We start from the raw sequence: 19841 nt of genomic DNA on the forward strand, positions 1-19841 counted from the left end.
TGTTTTTTCAATCCCCATTTCATTGATTTCCTCTCTGATCTTTTTGATTTCCTCCCTTCTGCTGACATTTGGTTTTGCTTATTCTTCTTTTTCTAGTTCTTTTAGGTGGTAGGTTGAGTTGTTGGTTTGAGATTCTTCTTCCTTTTTGAGGAAGGCCTGTGTCGCCATGAAATTCCCTTAAAGAACTGCTTGTGCAACATCCCATGGATATTGAATGACTGTGTTTCCATTTGCCCTTGGACTCAAGGTACTTTTAAATTTCCCCTTTGATTTTATTCTTTGACCCGTTGGCTTTTTTCAGTAGCATGGTTTAATCTACATGCAGTCACTTCTTGCTCATTTCTTTTCCTGTAGTAGATTTCTAAGTTCATGCCCCTGTGGTCAGAGAATATGCTTGAAATAGTTTCTATACACTTGAAATTGTTGAGGTTAGTTTTGGGTCCCAGTATCTGGTAAGTCCTTGAGAATGTTCCATGTGCACTTGAAAAGAAAGTATATTCTGATTTTCTTGGATGTAATGCCCTGAAAATATCAATTAAATCTCACTGTTCTACTGTGTCATCTAGGATCTCTGGTGCTCTTGGATTTTCTGTCATGAGGGTCTGTCCTTTGATGTGAGCGGGGTGTTAAAATCTCCTACTATTGTTGCATTCCCATCCATTTCTCCTTTTATGTCTGTTAGTATTGGGGTGCTCCTGTTTTAGGGGCATAGACATTGGTGAGGGAAATATCCTCTTCTGGAATTGATCCTTTTTATCTTTAAATAGTGTGTTTCTTTGTCTTTCTTTAGGACCCTTGTTTTAAAGTCTTTTTTGCCTGATATGAGTATTATGACTCGTGCTATCCTGCCTTTTCCATTCTCAGGAAATACCACTTTCCATCCCATCACTTTCAATTTATATGTGTCCTTTGCCCTAAGGTGAGGTTTTTGTAGGTAGCGTAATGTAGGCTCCTGTTTTTCTTCCAGTCCTTCACTCTATGTGTTTTGATTGGAGCATTCAGTCCATGGACATTTAAGGCAATTATTGATAAATATGTATTGATTGCCGCTTTAAATTTGTTTTCCTGATGATTCTATGTTTCTCCTTTGTTCTTTTTTTTTTTTTTTTTTTGGTTGGATAATTTCCTTTTATTTTATGCTTGTGTCCTCTTCTTTTAAGTTTTTGTAAATGTATTGTTTGGTTTTGAATTGTGGTTGTCCTGTTTTTCAAGTCTGTTACCCCCTTGCTATATCTGCTTGCTTTAGCCTGATAGTCACAGAAGTTCAAACGCATTCTAAACAAAAAGAGTCTAGTGTTTCTTTCTTTTCTTCCCCACATTTTATGATTTTGATGTCCTTTTTTTACATCTTCATGTTTATCCTTTTGCTGATCTTTGCGTTTGTTGTTGCTCTTACAAACAGGTTTTTCCCCCCTTTTAGATCTGTATTCTGCCTATAAGTGATTACTTTCCAATTGGATTTCCTCCATCCTGTATCTCTATTTAGAGGAGATCTTTCAGTATTTCTTTTAGAATGGCTTTAGTATTGCTATATTCTTTTACTTTTCGTTTGTGGGAGAAATCCTTTATTTCTCTTTCTAGTATAAATGGTAATCTTGCTGGGGAGAGTATTATAGGCTGTAAATTTTTCCCTCTTAGAACTTTGAATAAATCTTGCCACTCTCTTCTGGACTGTAGTGTTTCTGTAGAGAAATCAGTGGATAACCTTATGGGGGTTCCCTTATAATTAACTCTTTGTTTTTCTCTTGCTGCCTTTGGAATTCTCCTTACCTTTAACTTTTGCCATTTTTATTACAATATGTCTTGGTGTGGGTTTGTTTTGCTTCAACTTGTTTGGAGCCCTCTGTGCTTCCTGTATCTTGATATCTGTTTCCTTTAGATTTGGAAAGATTTCAGCCATAATTTCTTTCAATATATTTTCTTTTCTTTTTAAATTTTTATTTGATTATGGTTGACTTACAGTGTTGTATTAGTTTCAGGTGTGCAGCAAAATGAATCAGTTATACATATATCCATTATTTTTTCCCATATGGGTTATAGAATATTGAGTAAATTGCTGTTCAATAGGTCCTTGTTAATTATCTATTGTATATACAGTAGTGTATGCATATCTTACCCAGCCTCCCAATTTATCCCTTCCCCCCAGGTTTTTCTCATGGTAACCAGAAGTTTGATTTTGAAATCTCTGAGTCCAATATATTTTCAATCCCCTTTCCTTTTTCTTCTCCATCTGGAATCCCCATGATGCATTGCTTGGCCCGCTATATATTAGCCCATAGATCTCTTACATTGCTTTCATGTTTTTTTTTTTTAATCTGGTTTTCTGTCCATTGCCCTGATTGGGTGATTTCCATTATTCTATCTTCTAAGTCACTTATTCATTTCTCTGCCTTATTCCTTCTGCTCTTCAATGCCTTTAACTCAGTTTTGTCTCTGCAAATATATTTTTCTAATTTTTCTTGACTCCTACTTATAGTTTATAATTCTTTTCTAAAGTAATCTGCATTACTGCTCATATCTGCTCTTAATTCCTTTAGTATTTTCCCTATCTCCTTTTTGAACTTGGTGTCTGTTAGACTGAAGATGTCTGTTTCATTTTTTGTTCCTTCAAGGGAATTCTCCTGTTCTTATAACTTGGAATGGTTCCTGATCCTCCTCATTTTGGCTTTATTTGTCTTATTCTGTGAGTTTAGGAAAAGTAAGTATCTACTGTAGACTTGTGAAGGGTGATTTATACAGGAGAGTGCCCCTGGGTAGCTTGTGAGAGCTTACCACACACACACACACACACACACACACACACACACACACACACACACACAGTGTGAGGGCTGCTTTTTGTTCAGACGCCTGCTGTCTCTTTCCTTGGTGTGTGCAGAGTATTATGTCCTTGATAGTGGATGTGCTGGTTTATGGCCTGTGTGTGATTCATGGGAAATGGAGGCAATGGGCAGGAACTGTAGCCAGGGCCTGTTTGCTGAGCCCTCGACAGTGGACGAGAAACCTCAGGGAGGTGGCACAGACTGCTCCTGGTTGTAGGGCCCTGGGAAGTGGCAGAGACCCTCTGTGAGGTGTGGGCACTACTTAGAGACTTTGGCAGCAGCAGCATCAGGGCATGTGCATTCCCAGGGGAGTAAGGGAAATGGGTGGTTCTGATTTTCAATGCCCTCCTCTGCAGCAAACCCTGAGGTGACTGGGCCCTCAGGTGGTACCTGTTCACAGACCCCTAGTGGTGGCAGTCCCTGCCCACCTCTGGAGTCTGAGATGGTTATGGTGCTTTGCTCCTGCCACCCATAGCCCATGCAAGAGGTGCCTGCCACCCAAAAGCCAGTATACCCATCCATAGAGAAATATATTTCTATGGCAGTCCTGCCCCTTCTCCTCTGACCCTCCCTAACAATGGCAACATGCTTTTCCTGAGAGCCCATTTCTCCTCCTTTTCTTTCTCAGCCGTGTAACTCCATTAGCCAGCCTGTGGCACACCACTCCTTAGCCCCTCAGGCTGTGGCCACACAATTAACCCTAGTCCTCTCCCAAGATACCACCAACCCCATTGCACCACAGTTAGAACTCCTATTTGAAATATTTGGAGGAACTTCCATTCTGTTTTCTGGTGGCTGCATCCTTGTCCTTTGCACCAGCACAGGGTTCCACATCCTCATCAACACTTGTTATCTTTTGTTTTTTTCGAAGGATTATCCTAGTGGGTGTAAGGTGATATCTCAGTGTCACTTGATTTGCATTTTCCTGATAATTAGTGCCAGAGGGACTATCCTTATACAAAATTTACAGAAGAGAAAACCGATGTCCAGAGATGAACTTATCAAGGTAGGTGTCAGAAGTGGGTAGGTGTCAGAAGTGGGATTTGAACCCAGGCAGGAATGCTCCAGGATGTACTTTCCTGGCCAGGATTCTGCAGTATCTTCCATGTGCTTAGCTAACCTGTTTTATATTCTGTTCTTTTCTCTCAGTGTCATATTGGAACAGTTTCTCATAATACTGAATAGTCTCCTAAAACACAATTTTCTTTTTCATTCTTTTTCTTCTCCTTCTTTTTTAATGGCCTCACCTGTGGTATATGGATGTTTCAGGGCTAGGGGTTGAATCGGAGCTGCAGGTGCAGGCCTATACTATGGCTTTGGCAACACCAGATTTGAACCCCATCTGAGACCCATGCCACAGCTTGTGTTAAGGCAGGATGCTTGACTGACTGAGTAAGGCCAGGGATCAAACCAGCCTCCTCATGGATACTGGTTGGTTTCTTAACATGCTGAGCCACAATAGGAACTCCCTAAAACACAATTTTAAATCAGTTGCATGAGGGTCTGCCTATGCTGTGGACACCTTAGTTTTAATGAGGCTCAGAATGTCTCAAAATTTTCCCTTTTGTAAGAGACTTTGAGGATTGCATCCTACTTATTTATGTTTGTGGGTGCTTCTGATCATTGCTTTAGCATAAAACTTAGAAGCAAAATTGCTGGGAGAGAGGCCATACATTTTTTTAAGGACAAATCATCTCCAAAAATATGGCACCAATTTATACTCTTACAAGAAGGGTTCTAGATCTATCTTTTTTCCTGTTTTTCCAACTTTTTCTCTCAATGAAGTCTATAAATCTCTCTGGTCTGCAATTAGTAAAGGGCTAAATGTAGAGGGTGGGGCAAGATTTTGCTCTGAAAAATCAGAATTTATCCTCAGGTTGGTGGCACAGGCTGCCAGTGTATAGACTCAAGAATAGCAGAGTTATTAATAGTCACCAGGCTCAGCCCCACCATTAGGCTCATCTAGGGAGAAAAACCTGACACTTTCAGGTTGTTATTATCAAAATAATCCATGGTGACATCATGCATGGTCCCAGACATGGGTGCAGTGGCATGTTTTAGTGAAAGCACTTACTGATCCATCCATTCATTTAATTAATTGAGGACCTACTGTGTGCCTATCACTGGTACTAGAACCAGAAGATGGGAGGAGACTTCCCTCATCTGTACCATGGGGATCATGCCCTGCAGGGGCTCATGAGGAAACAGGGAGACTGCACGTGTCATCAACTGGGATTGGTTATTATGACTGTTATTGGTGGTTTCTCACCAGGAGAGGCATTACTTATGGTCCCATGAAGACCACTTGGAAAGTGAGTCTCACAAACTCTTTGCTTGAGTCTCCATTTAGCCAAAAACCAGTTCTGATCTCATCACCTCTGTTGTTTTCTCCATCTGGCCCTTGCCACTGGGGGTTTTCTGTTTATCTGTCTCCATGCCTGGGTGGTGGGTTCCTAACCCAGCCCTCTGTCTCTGGGATCCACCACAGTACCTGGCACATAGTTCAAGTGCTTGGTAAATTTGTATTGAATGAAAAGATGAAGGGAGGAAGACAGTCCTGTAGCTGACATTTTCTTGCCTGAGTGAAGTAGAGTCCAGATACTTTGGGTGAGATGGGTGTGTTTTCCATCTTATTTATTCCTCCCTGTTCCTTCTTCCATCAGGGGCTCCTTTGCCTCTATCCCCTGCTGTCCAGCCTGTGCATCTTCCTGTGTCTGCAAACGTGCCCAACCATGGCAGCTGGAGCCAGATGGTTTGCATCTCCACCCTCAGGAGGAAGCTCCAAAAGGCTGAAGTCTTTGTACACCCGGTGCCCCCCCCCTTTACAGGACACACAGCCCTGTCAACAGCATGAGAGGCCAAGGTGCAGGCCAGGCTGGGCCCCCCAAATGGTGGGGATGGCTCAGGAATCCACACAGGTCTGTCAACCTGGAAGTGGGGCTAGAGAGAACACTGCCAGTGTTGGTGGCAGAGAGGTGGTAAATGGGGATGGGTGACAAGGAGAACATCCTAGTTTGCAGGGTCTCAATAAGAGCCCTTCTGAGGCAGTAAGCCACCCTCATTATCCTCTGAGATGGGAAGAATATAATCTTTGTTTCTATTATTTTCTTTGCCTGGCCTGTGGCATGTATAGGGGCCATGGACTGAATGCAAATCACACCAGTGACTCCAGCCACAGGAGCAATCCTTAACTACTACACCCAGGGAACTCCTAGCATCTATTTTTCTTACCCCTTATCATCCCTCTGAGAAAGCAGCACAGTTGTTGCAGTAGACACAAACTATTCCTTAATTTGGAACATCCCTCTGCCACGTCCTTTGCAGCCACTTCTCCCCAGCTCAAGTCACATGGTTCTGGAAGGAACTGTCAATCAGATGCTGGCTGGCAGGGCCACATGACCAAGTAAAACCGATCATAGTATCCCATGACCCCCTCTATGATTGTTGGTCCAGGGTTGGACACATCATCTAAGGTGGAACAATCAGAGCCTTCCCTGGTACTCTGATAGTTTCTCCGCTTGTTTCGCTAGGGATTAGATGCCTTAGAGATATAAAACCCTTGGGCAGGCCTCTGTAGAGTTCTTCCTAGTGTTTAGAAGCCTGAGCAATGAAAGCTGTGAGGCTAGAGAATGAAAGATGAGAAGAGGGAAAGAGTGAGTGAGAGAAAGAGTGAGCTGACGGCTTCTGATGACTTGGGTCCAATCACTGAGATCTTTGGATCTGCTCTGGTTTCTGCATCCCCAATTCCCAGTATCCTTCCATCCCCGATTCCCAGTATCCTTCTCTTGGAAATCTCATGGAGATGGGCTCCTCTCACTTGTGGTTCAGACTAGGTCGTCCAGTCCTACACGATTATGAAGCATCGCCCAGACTCAAAGAGAGGCGCTGGTTGGTTGCAAAGGCAATCCTTTATTCTTTACAGAGACAGGGCTTTACAGAGCATGGAACCCCATTCAAGTGGCTCTCCCTGGGCGAGAATGCCCTAGGTGTGAACGAACGTGTGTTTGGAGGGTGGGCCTGATTGTTTCTGGAAGCAGCCCCAGCATTTATACAGCGGGAGCCAGGCCAATCCTGTTCTGTCCTCGATCAAAAACGGTGAAGTACATCCTTAAGAAGACGTCCCCCAGGATCCAGGCCGTCTTGGGGGGGAAAGTGTCTGTGCGTGCTCTAAGGCCACTCAGACAGAAGCCATTAAAACTCTGGGGGAGAAGGAAAGACAGAGCCGTCAGCCTGAGCCCTCACCTGCCACTGCCCACCCCACCCCGTATCAAGATCTGCAGATTCTGGGTTTCATCTCCTGCCTTAGGTGAGAGCCACGTGGCTCTCTCAGCAGCTGCAGAAGTGGCGTGTCCATCCAAAAACCAGGCAGACTGTAGCTCCCCCATGCTGTTTCTTTCCTTCTGCCCCAGGCTGGCTGTTCTCTCTGCACAGAAGGCCTTTTCTTGCCCCTTTCCCCACAACCTGTTCTTTAAGGCTGCGCTCAGTGCCTCTCCCCCCTCCCCACCTCTACTTGGGTGGACTTCCTGGACCCCTGCTCACCCTCCTTGGCCACTCCAGGCTGGGTTGGATGACTTAGCCCAGTGCTCCCCTCTCTCTTGCCCCTCTCTCTTGCTCCCCTCTCTCCTGACCCTGGCATCCTTTGGCAGAGCCCCCAGGGGTGCTGTGGGCACGGAGCCCAGTGTTGATTTGCCTCCACCCCAGAGGGGCTTCTCACCCCTCCATGAGGCTGGGGGTTTACAATCATTGAAATTCCCTCTCTTCTTCACAGCCTTCTTTGAGCTCCTTCAGCCTCCTCTCAATTCCCATCGGGAGCTGACGTGCATTAACGCTCAAGTCTGAGCCAGGGGCTGTGCAGTCACTGTGTCCCCTTCATGCAGGAGGGCCTCCAACCCCTGCACAGGGCTGGTCTGGTGTCCCAGCTCCCAGAGGGGGACCTGGGGCTTACGAAGGGCAGGTGCAGCCTAGGACTCGGGAAACCCTCTAATCATCATCCAAACCAGGGCACTTTGGAGATGGGCAGGGAGACTGTGAACCACTCTGGTGGGACAACACACTGGCAGTGTCCTCAGCCACCCCCTTGTCCCTCAGCCTGATGATCACAGGGATTCTGTGTCATCCATCTGTGGGCCCTGGTTGCCCGGAAGCTCCTTGAGGGCTGAGGCCCTTAGTGGTCCCCTCTCCTTGTGCCTGATACTGTGCCTGCCCGGGGTGGAGTCTCCATCTTTATTTCAGGATGGTGGTTGTCCTAGTCTTCCCTTTGCCTTCAAGAGGTTTCTTTTGTGGGAGGCGCTGGGCATCTCCCCCACCCCCAGGTGGTGGGAGGTGAGGGGAGTTGGGGGGAGGGTCTTAGCAGCATCTGCCGTGGTCATCTTGATCTGTAGAGGGCCCCATCCTCCTGACATCAACAGCCCAATGGTTCCTGCGAGTCCAGATATGAGGACCAGCCCCCGGGGTTGGCCCCTCACCTTTTGGACGTAGACTCGAGCAGGCACTGGGTAGTCGGTGCCGTTAATGGTGAAGGTGATGTCGGGCAGGGAGTTGATGTCTTGACATTGGATCAGGTACTGTTAGAGAAAGAGGGAGAGAGGTCGGTACACCTTATACTTCTCTCGAGAAGAGCCCCAGAGTGACCCTGTGGCCTGATCCTTCACCACATTCCGTAGGTAAATGCCGGGGAGGCGCTTATGGAGCTTGTAGACTTGATTCTTTGGGCCCATCAGCAACGAGGTCCCGGTATCCAGGATGCCCTGGCAGCCGTTTTTACAAGCAGCAGAACTCCCTCTGATGGTGATCCTGAGAGACAGTGGGACCAAATTCACACCAGGATCACTCTGAAGTCCCCCCCACCCCACTGCCACCCCCCGCCTCACTGCAACGATCTCCAGAACAATCCCCCAGCTCAGACCCCACTCTGGTTTCATTTGCTTGGTCATTTCACCTTCGTTGATTTCCTTCAACTATTGAATGCACTGGGCTCATTTGTGCCTCAGGGCCTTGGCACAAGCTGGTCACCCTGTCTAGAAGGCCTCCATCCCCTTTGGTTGATTTCTCCTCATCATCTGGGTTGCAGCTTCATTGTCACATTTCAGGGAATTCTCCCGCCACCCCCTCCCATCTCCCGACTAGATCATTCTCCACTCTTGGCCTTTCTCTGTACACACTTCCTCATGTCTAGCCTGGAGCAAAGTGGTAATTCATTCTTTGTGGGACTTGTTTCCTGAATGTCCACCTTCCTAGATGCTAGGTCTGTAAGAACAAGGGGTATCCTCAGGGCCCAGCACAGAGCAGATCCACGCCATGGGTTTGTTGAATGAATGAATGAAGACACGAATGAGGGACAACCAGAGCACTGTTTCTGGTGTCTGAGAAATAATGGGTCCACACCCAGAGTGACGGTGGAGATTCTCTGGGGCAGCAGATGCTCATTAGAGTGGTGGGGAGGGGGACACAGGATACCATGGGAGAGGTTGTCCCCCAGCCCTGCCCCCTGGGCTGGCTCAGACACTGAGGCCCCCAGGCAGGCAATGCCCGAGCTTGCCCAGGGACCTCCAAAGGACATGGAAGCTCTTGTCCAAGGGGCTCAACTCCTGCCTCTCGTTCTGAGGCCACTCTTGGATTCCATCACCCTGGTGGTCTCTGCCATAGCCCCTGTCCCCCTGTGTGCCTGGGATGGGGCTGGGTGGGTCAGGGTCAGGAGGTATCTCTCTGTCTGATGTGCTTTCCAGTCTCAGGAATGCAGCCAACCTCTGTGCACTGCTGGGTAGCTTCTCCCTAAGGAGACCCGTTTTCCCAGTTTGTCCAGGACGTGTCCTGTTTTCCCACTGGCGATCCTGTGCCCTAATCACCTGCTTGGGCCTGGGTAGCCGAGGACGGTTGGTCATCGTAGCACCAGCCTGCTCAGGCTCATGGCAGTCTCCCTGATCCTCCTTTCAGGACACTTTAGGGTCCTCAAACCATGCTCCCCGCCTTCCTCCCATCATGGTAGCTGCAGCGTCCTTGGGTTGCACAAGCATCTCTGGGCCCTGGTCAGGAACCTGGTTAGGACCCTGGTCAGGAGGCCTGGGGGATTTTAAACCTCTGGGAAGTGTGTGTGTCTGTCTGTATATGTCTGTGTCTGTGTGTCTTGGTGTGTCTGTGTGCTTGTGTGTGTCTCTATGTGTGTCTCTGTGTGTGTTTCTAAGTGTGTCATTGTCTGTGGTGTGTATGTGTGTATCTGTGTGTCACCGTATGTCTGTGCATGCATGTGTTTGTGCCTACCTGTGTCCTGTTCACCTGTGGGACAACCCTTGGGGTGGTTCTCAGAGGGAGAAGCTTACTTGTCCAAAGGTATCTGCCAGTAGTGGGGTTGCGACAGGGGCACCCACTTGAGGTCTCCTTTGTAGTATTTCTTGTCCACGCCACCAAACATCACCACGCTGCCCTCCTGTGCGTTGCTGAGGAGAGGAGGGAGAGGGAGGGCTGAGTGTAGGACAGTAAGAGGTGGCTTTTCTCAACTTGGCCACACAGCAGGCACTGTTGAGGGCTGTGCTTATCTACCCATCAGAGGCACTGCTATGATCCCATTAACAGATGCAGAAATGGAGGCACAGAGGGTTGAGTACCTGACCAGGTAATGAGTGGCTAGAAGAGGTTTGAGCCTAAGCATCTTGGCTGGGGTCTGACCACCCAGCCTTTCTAGAAGGACTGGTCCCCTCTCGCAATCAGACTGCTAAGAGAGGCGCTCAGGGAACACCAGTCTGGAGGGCTGGGGTGTCCACTGGGCCAGCCTGTCAATTTTCAGGAAAGCTGAGACCTGAGGGTGCCAAGGGCATGGATCAGGCTCACCCAGGGCCAGGTTCCTGGGCCCGTGACCTGTGCTGTCCATGGGCCCCCTGTTCAGCAGGGCCCCGTGCCTCTGCCATCTCTGTCCTGAAACTCAAGCTTTTTCCACAAGGGGTCCCACATGTTCCTTTCGCACTGGCCCCTGCCAGTGCTCTAGCTGGTCCTGGGCTCCTGGTCAAATGTGAGTGAGGAAGAAAGAGTCCCCCCATCCCTGTCCTTCCTTCCTTATCGAATCCGTCAGCGAATCCCGTTCTCTCCTCCTCCTGCCTGAATCCTGACCCCTCCACTGCTCCTCCTCCTCCCTCCACCTCCCTGGACCAAGTGCTGCCCTTGGCCCAGGAGTATGGTTGTGTTCCAATAAAAGTGTATTTATAGAATCCAGCTGGCAGGGCCAAATGTGGCCCTGCAGTGCAGTTGGTTACCCTGGTCTAGACTATCTCTCAGGAAACTTCTGGTTCACGTAGGCTACAAATTTTTATGCAACTGAAAGTGTCGTACAGCTGATGTGGAGAGAGGGCTTGTCCCACTCAGACTCACCTGCTCAAGTAGAAGGCAAAGACAGTCTGAGCGATGAGGCTTTGATTCATTAAACTGTCGAAGATGGGGGTGGTCCCTTCGATGGCCATGCTGGGAAAACTTAGGCCCACGATGCCATCAAATGCTGCATTTTCAAAGACCACGTCATCCTCCGACTGGCTTATAGCAAATGCCTGGTCCTTGATGATAAGGTCCCCCACCTGTGAGAGAAAGGTATGTTCTGATGTGAAAGTTTGGGAAGCAGAGCTGGGGATGGGCTGGGGTGTGGGGGCCAGGGACATGCCATTAGCTTGCAGAGAACTAAGGCCTGCCTGAGCCCTGGCTTGATCATCAACCAAACTGGTACGGGGATCCCGTCTCCGTTTGTGAGGGGCTGTGGATTTCATTCCATGGCCGCTCCTTTGGCAAATGCTGTCTACAGTTAGTAGATTGGCCTTATGCCCTTGTCCTGGGTGGAGAGTGAGACTCAGGGCAGGACCAAATGGTTCCCACCTGAGGAGAACATGAGTAGAGAGCAGGGTAGCCTTCTCTTTGGCGTCCCTGAGATCCGATGACAGAAAGGGATGAGTTCATTGCAATGCATTGTGGATTCTGCATCCACACAGTAAGAAAGATGTCCATTATACAGTGAAGCTGCAAGGTTGTAATGAAAATCTTTTTTGGTGTATGTTTGTGTGTGTGTGTATATTTGTGTGTGAGCTAGTGACAGAGGCAGAAAGGGAAAGAGAGAGAAAGAGAGAGAGATAGGGAAAGATAATACTACTCAGGCAACTTTGGGGAGTCTGGCCTTAGTTTAGTTAGATTCTCTAAGACCCCCTAGAGTAAGAATGCATTTAGCAGGTTGCTCCCACATCTGCGGCCCCCTGCCTCCTCCGCCTGAGTGCCTGATGCTCTTGGCTGCCCCCCAGGGTTCCCAGATCAGTTTTATTCTCTCCACCCAAAACCCCACACTTGCACGAGTCCTGACTGGTCAGCCCAGCTCCACTGCTTACCAGATGGGTGACCTTTGCCAGAGTCCTGCTCTCTACACCTCAGTTCCCTAATTTATGCAAGAGATAATCCTAGTACCTGCTTGGGGACAGGACAGGGCTGCAGGATTAAACAATGATCACAATGGAAGTGCCTGGCACGGTGCCAGGCCCAGTCAGGGGAAATAGAAAGGTGTGTGTTTTATCCCCTCCCTTCCTGCTGCCAGCAAAGTGTCACCTGAGCAGAAAATCCACTCCCTGCCTCACCCTGTGGTGTCCACATTACCTGAATGGTGTCATAGCCAAGGAATCCTGTTACTGCCCCAGTAGCATATTGTAGCTCAACGATGAAGCCTGGGAACCGGAAGGTGGTGGATTGAAAAGGGTCGAAGGTGTTGTGTGTAACTGCAGACAGAGGAGATGAGTGTCCATCAGCTTGCCCAGGACAGAGAAGGGGGTTGGGGGGAGCACAACAGGGGCGGATTGGGGGCACTCACCACAGGCCATGCTTTGGCAGTAGATGGAGGGCACCCATGTGTCAGATGAGCCCGTGTCAAAGACCACGCTGAACTGCTGGGGCGGTGTTCCAATGCTGATGTTGCCCACATAGACTTTCTATAGGGGTCGGGGAGGGGTGGTCAGGGTAGAACCGACTGCCCTGGTCACCTTGGTTTCCTGAGGTGCCAGCAACCTCGAGCTGTCCCATGGCATCTTAAATCCCTTTCTCACAGCCCCAGCTCATGGCCTCTACTCAGGCCAGTGCCTCATTGGAGCAGCTCTCCAGTGTCCCCTCAAGGCCCAGCCTGAGCACTTCCTTCTCCTTCTTTTGCCCAAACCCAAAGCATGTCCTGTCAACAGCACACAGCTGGCCCTTTTATGTGACATTCATTTATTCTTTGCCTGGGTCTCAGGCTGGGCTCTGCATTCTTGAGGAAGATAAAAGACCTTTCTAAAAATCAGTACCCATGGGATTTCACATTGTGTATCAGCGAAAGTGAATCGGGTTAGAATCCATGAAGATGCAGGTTTGATCCCTGGGTTTGTGCAGTGGCTTAAGGATCCAGTGTTGCTGTGAGCTGTGGTGTAGGTCATAAACACAGCTCAGATCCACATTATTCTGGCTATGGCTCTGGCCGGAGGCTGTAATTCTGATTCAACCCCTACTCTGGAACTTCCATATGCTGCAGGTTTAGCCCTAAGAAGCAAAACAAAACAAAATAAAATAAAATACATAAAATAAAATCAGTAGCTATAACCATATAGTATTAGATTTCTATAGTGTCACCCACCAAAGGGGCTCAATAACTTTTTACTAGTATCATTTTTGGGACTTTGGAGGCTGCCCTTCTGTTGCCTGTGGCTTCAAACTTGCTTTGGAGTTGGCTTATTGTTTGATCAGACATGGTTCGCCCTTGATCTGAAGCTCAGTAGCTTCCTTAGGTCTAAAAGAAAAATTTTCCTCAAGGCGATGACATATCTTTGGCACAGAAATGGATGTTTACCTGCCACCTGGTCATTGCTGGGCCCAGTAATCACATACCAAGAGTTAAGGGTGGGAACGCATTCTCTTCTGGGTATGAGGCCCCTGTCCGCCCCCCCCAGGGGCTCTTGCTTTCTGCAGGAGCCCCCCCAGCCCTACCACCCTTCTGGCACCTCCAGAGTAGACCCAGAGCTAGACCAGAGCACCAGGGGGCGCTGTGGGGCCATCCTCCCCTGCCACTTACATCCAAGTAGTTTCTCAGGGGCAGTGTAGTGTTTTTCTTCTGTGGGGCAGAATTTTCGGTCAGGCGGCTCCGGATCATGTCATGAGGATGTTCATCCAAGAAATTTTTCAGAAACCCTTTTTCCCTGAGGTTTTCTCGAATGGACTTGACCTTCCTTAGAGGGATTCTTGCAAGGTGCATTGGGAGAAGGAAAAAAATAAGAGACATCCAACAGCTGTCCATGTTGTAGAATGACTGTCACATTTTGCATTGCAATGACCCTGTATTTTCCAAGCAATGTTATGAGTGTCGTCTTGCAAAGACCATGGCGAATCCCAGGTTCAAATACAGGTTCTTTTGTCTCATGTTGCATAAGCTATATGAGCTCTTGGATCCTCAGTCTTTTCATTGGCAGAAAAGTTGAAAACAATAACCCCACACCCTAAGTAGAATGTGCTGGCTCGTAAGTAAGAGGATGGATGTAGTGCACCTTCTACATGGGAAGTCTCAACAATGAAGCCGTTACCATTGCTATTGCCACCCTGCTGCATCTGCCTCAAAGCAGCTCTGGGAGGGAGGCCCAAGGGTCATCATGATCCTCTTTTTGCAGAGGAGGAAGTTGAAATGCAGGACAGGGGAGTTTGTGCCTTTGCTGTGGTCAGCCAGGAGATGGGGAATAAATTATGGAAATTAAGAGGCTAGGGGAAATTGCTGCTGTGGCTCAGTGGTAATGAGCCCAACTAATATCCATGAAGATGTGGGTTAGATCCTGGGCCTGGCTCACTGGGTTATGGATCCAGTGTTGCCATGAGCTGTGGTGTAGGTCCCAGACTTGTCTTGGATCCAGTGTTGCTGTTGCTAGGGCATAGGCCAGCCGGTGTAGCTCTGATTCCACCCCAGCCAGAGAAACTCCATTTGTTGCAGGTGTGGCACTAAAAAGAAAACAAACACACAAACAAACAAAAAGAAGTAGAAAAGCAAGGAGAAAGCAAAATTAAGAAAGAAAAAACAAACAAACAAAAAAACCCTTAGAGAATTCTACATGTACGGGGATAGCCAAAGAGATGGAGAGAAAAAAAGAGAAATACAGAGATGAAGCCCCAGAAATATATACACACAGAAATGGAGGGAGAGCCGAGAGAAAACCTAGGAGCAAATGTAGGAGAAATGCTGTTCCACCAGACTACACTGACCGTTGCACAGATTGTGCACTGAAGAAATACAAGGAGTGCCATTTTTTCACGTAGGTCATTGTGTGACTCTTGACCCAGAGTTGTGCAATCCTGGAGACCAACCCCAAGATGCTTAGACTCCAAAGTCCCATGGCAAGGTACTTGCCAATCAGTGAGAGTTGAAGTTTAAGACTGTCAGGGAATGATGACATTCCCTTCTAACCATGATGGGTAGATGAATAAGAGGATGACAAGAAATACTCCAGAGAGAGAGAGAGATGATGTCACTTCTGGTCCCCATACTTACGTGACTAAGCACTCTGAGAGGGTCACCAGCCCGAGGATCACAAGCCACTTCATGCTTCTTTCCTGGGTCCAGGTACTCAGGAAATAGCAATTCCTGGGCATGCAGTGGTGGCCAGAAGCTCCTAGTTATATATGCTCTGACATGCCCGAATTGTCCTCTGTCGGCCACTAATGGACCTGATAAGAAATACAGATCTCCTGATAAGATCTTTACCTCCATCAGTGTCCTTGGGGAGTGGACTTAGAAAATTCTCAGCATACAGAGATTTCTACTACAATTTCTTCCTTGGGGCTTGGCTGCACAACCAAACAGAAGTGCGGACTAACAAAGAGTTGGGAGACTCTTGTGATGTTGGAGAAGAACCATCGCTAATAGCATGATAAAAATAAGTGCTAGAGGCTATGCTTGACATTTCAAGGTCTCATGTGCTCCTTGAAATCACTTCATGAGGTGTGCCTTGCTGCCTCTGTTGGAGAGGAGCTTGGAAGGAGGAACAGAGATCAAATGTCAAAGTGAAGGCTTGAGGGGCAGCCCACTGACATACCAGTGGCTTTCGGTCGGGACCCATGGCACAGATCATGGCCTCTGGGATGCCCATCAGCTTCAGAAACCAAGGCTGGAGCAGAATTCCAATGGCACAGTCTTACTATTGGAAGAAATGGGATGCATGCCTCCAAAAGATGTTTTGCTCATCCGACACACATTAATGGAGGACCCTGTGTGCTGGGGTCCAGGTCAGATGCCAGAAAGCCAAACATGAGTCAGACACAGGCAGTCCTTGTCTTCAGGGAGCTGGCAGTCTAGGGCAGTTCTCACAAACTCATGGGTGAGGATGCAAGAGCAAAGAATGGTCTGGTTGGATGGGCATCCTGGGCTGGGGCAGCCTCTCCTCAGCTCCAAGCTGAGTGGCTGCCATGCTGGAAAGCAGGCTGGTTGGGCATGTTTTCCAGAGAAGTCAGAAATCTGGATGTTTATGTTTATGTAAAATCCCCTGATTTCAAATGTTAGCTCCTAATTTTTTTCCTCTCTCTCTCTGTCTTCCTCTTTACTTTTTCAAAAATCATAGTGTGATCTCAACCTCAAGCAAGTATGAGCTGGATTCATCCTGCAGGCTACACATGCTTTTACTTCTGGCCAAGAGGTGGGAGTCAAGAGGGATAGAAGCAGGGGTTCCACTCACTTTGGCTGAATGAATAAGAGCCTGAATGCCTCTTAGAGCCTGAATGCTTCTTAGAGACCTGTGAATTTTCCATCCCTCTGTAAAGATCCCCTGGGGGCAAATAACCCAAGGATTAGAAAAGTTTCTGCTTGTCGCGCACCTGATATAATTCCCCCAATATTGTCCATGCCTTGAAACATTTAGTCTGCCAAATCAATCATACAAGGAGGAACTAATTTTTTTGAATTTATGTTTTATTTTTTGCTTTTTAGGGCCACACCCTCGGCATTTGGAGGTTCCCAGGCTAGGGGTCGAATTGGAGCTACAGCTGCTGGCCTAAGTCACAACCACAGCAATGCAGGATTTGAGCCTCATCTCCGGGACCTACACCACAGCTCACAGCAGCGCCAGATCCTTAATCCACGTAACAAGCCCACAGATCAATCCCACATGCTCATTGTTCCTAGGCGGATTTGTTTCTGCTGCACGACCATGGGAACTCCAAGAGCAACAAATTCTTAAGTGTCTTATCAATCAAAGAAGACCAAAAATGTCTATTCTGAGCTTCTGCTCAGCCTGAGATGAATGGGGCTACTGGGTAAAGTGCTATTGTGGCCAAAGCAAAGATGACATTGTTTTGCAGCTCCTTCAGGGCTCCCTGGTCTTGAGTGTTCCTTCTTGCCTGAGATCTGTCCAGGCCTATCCTTTAGGCAGAAAATTGGGAGGCTGACCTGGTCACTAGTTGGGTGACAAATGATGTGGGGGCCACTGCATCTTACTCTTCATTTTTTCACATTGTTAAAATTTAGGTTTGGTGGTTCAGTCCATGTGCAGGGGGCCTGAAAGTATCTAGCAAACAACACACACATGTTCTTTAACTCAGCAATTCTCCTGCTAGTGGCTTATCCCAAAGATACTCTGGCAAATTGCAAAACATCATATGGGCAAGCTGTTCACTGTAAACTTCTTTGTAAAAGACAAAGATCAGAAACCTACCTGAAGTGGCATTCCACAGGGGAGTATCAAATTGGTTATATGGGGCAGCTGTACCCTGGTTATAATGCAGATGGAGAGAGGAATAGAATGAGTGAGGTCTCCCCAGAATATTGTTTAGATTTGGGGGGTCATTTTTATTATTAGTAGTGAAATTGAGTTTTTTTTTTTTGTTTTAAAAATTTATTCTTTTAAATGGAAGCATAGTTCGTTTATAATGTTTTGCTTATTTTAGGTGTATAACAAAGTGATTCAGTTATACATACATGTATATCCTTTTTTTTTCTGACACTTTTCCCCTAAAGTTACTATAAAATATTGAGTTGGAGCTCCCGTTCTGGCTCAGAGAGTTAAGAACTAGACACAGTTTCCTTGAGGATGTGGATTTGATCCTTGGCCTGGCTCAGTGGGTTAGGATCTGGCATTGCCATAAGCTGTGGCTTAGGTTGCAGATGCAGCTCACATCTGGCATTGCTGTGACTGTGGTGTTGGCAGCCCTGCTCCAATTTGCCCTCCAGCCTGGGTACCTCCATATGACTCACGAATGGCCATAAGAAGAAAATAAAAATTGAGTAGAGTTCCTTCCACTATATGTACAGTATATTGTTTAGACTTTAGAACAGAGGGCCCAGAACAGTGCTTATAGTTTGTTGCTTTTCCATACACATGTATGTATATTTAAAATAAGAAATAGTGGAAGAATAAACCAAAATCAAAAAAAAATTAATTTTATGGGGGAGTGGAAGGGATGGAAGTGAGATTTTTCTTGCTTTCTGTTTGGATTTGCAACCAAGTCAAAATGTTACAGAATCATATAATAGATAAACTCATCTGTCAAAATTGAGAAGAAATTGAGTCAAATGAGACTAAATGCATCAAGTTGGTGACATAGCCAAAAAGAAAAAAACATTACTTAAGTGGCTTTAAAATCAGAATTTTGACTCTACATTCAGAGTGAGGTATTGTCTAAAGACAAAAAACAAACAATAACACATCCCCAAACTCAAAACAAAACAAAACAAAAGCATAAGGAACTTTGAAACTATATTCAACAGTCTTATTGTTGGTGATATTGCTACAGTTCCCCTGAAAGTATCATATTTAGGTTATACTTTAAAGCATGTAAGTAATTTTGCTAATGTTGTTATGAAACAAGGTTTTCAGTGAAAGAGAGAAAAGAGGTTTAAGTGCAAAATCAAAAAGCTCTAATAAAAATGCCAGGATGGCTGAATGGTCTAAGGCGCCAGACACAAGGATTCTCCTACTAAGTGAAGCAAATCAGAAAGGGAAAGACAAATACCATATGATATCACTTATGTGTGGAATCTAAAGTATGGCACAAATGATCCTATCTGAAAAAGAGAAACAGATCATGGACATGGAGAACAGATTTGTGGTTGCCCTGGGGAAGTGGGGATGGGGGAGTGGGGAGGGGTTGGAATGGATGGGGAGTTTGGGGCTGGCAGATGCTAATATTCCACGTAGAACTGTTAACAATGCAGTCCTACTGTACAGCCCAGGGAACCATGTCCAATCTCTTGGGATGAACTATGTCCATCTTCTCACGATGGAAGACAGTATGAGAGAAAGACTGTTTATATATGAATGACTGCATCACTATGCTGTGGAGTAGAAATTAACACAACAATGTAAATCAACTATACTGTAATAAAAAATAAAAACATATAATCACAACAATAATAAAACTACACTAATAGTTTTTTGTTAGCTGTTCCTGATTAAATTTTACTGTCATGCTGACATTTCAGAATGAACATGACATATAATTATAGTCACAGAATAACAGAATCTTGGCATTTGATTGAACATAGGAGATCAAATATTTTAACACTGCTAGTCTCATGGAGGAAGACACTGAAGTCTGGCAGGGCCATGCTGCTTGCTTGTTAGGGGTGGAGGGCCCAGCTCTCTGCATCACTCAGCATTAACCAGTATAGCCGGACAACTCCTGAGCACTTACTAGGACTAAGCAATGCACTAAAGGTACCACATGATTTCATGTAATTTTCACAGCGGTCTTATGACGTCTGCATGTAACTGCTATGATCTCTATTTCTATCCACGTGGAACCTGAGGTTTCTCTGCTCTGGGTAACAGAGCCTGGGCAAGAACGTAGGTACCCTAACTCCCGAACCCGAATATGGAACCACGTTGCCATGTGAATGCCTCTGTAGGGGTTTAAATATGTAAATGGATTGTATGAGTTAAAAACACGTATGTGGTGGAGTTCCCATTATGGCTCAGGGGGTTAAGAATCTGATATAGTGTGTGTGAGAATACAGGTTCGATCCCTGACCTTGCTCAGTGGGTTAAGGATCTGATGTTGCATCAAGGTGCA

The 19841-nt window shown here is 46.7% G+C and overlaps 1 protein-coding gene across 2 annotated transcripts in view; it reads right to left on the minus strand.

Moving 5' to 3' along the window:
* Nucleotides 1-6711: 6711 nt before the first annotated feature.
* Nucleotides 6712-19841, minus strand: part of LOC100523945 (pregnancy-associated glycoprotein 2) — a 32755-nt gene continuing 19625 nt past the window's right edge. Inside the window, exons 1-9 of one of the 2 annotated variants that reach the window (XM_005660830.4) lie at nt 15331-15431; nt 13873-14038; nt 12646-12763; nt 12435-12553; nt 11181-11380; nt 10139-10255; nt 8474-8615; nt 8288-8386; nt 6712-7021 (exon numbers count right to left, since the gene is read on the minus strand). In XM_005660830.4, coding sequence (XP_005660887.2) covers nt 6869-7021; nt 8288-8386; nt 8474-8615; nt 10139-10255; nt 11181-11380; nt 12435-12553; nt 12646-12763; nt 13873-14038; nt 15331-15431 — 1215 coding nt within the window. In that variant the 3' untranslated portion in view covers nt 6712-6868. Of the gene's footprint in view, nt 7022-8287; nt 8387-8473; nt 8616-10138; nt 10256-11180; nt 11381-12434; nt 12554-12645; nt 12764-13872; nt 14039-15330; nt 15432-19841 lie in introns of those variants that run through there. The other variant, XM_085011000.1, reaches the window with a different exon arrangement.

The sequence above is a fragment of the Sus scrofa genome, chromosome 2 (assembly GCF_054392235.1).
Source record: "Sus scrofa isolate SSC_HxYL_T2T_F1_AM1 chromosome 2, Sscrofa_HxYL_maternal_Yorkshire_Landrace_v2.0, whole genome shotgun sequence".
Classification (NCBI taxonomy): domain Eukaryota; kingdom Metazoa; phylum Chordata; class Mammalia; order Artiodactyla; family Suidae; genus Sus; species Sus scrofa.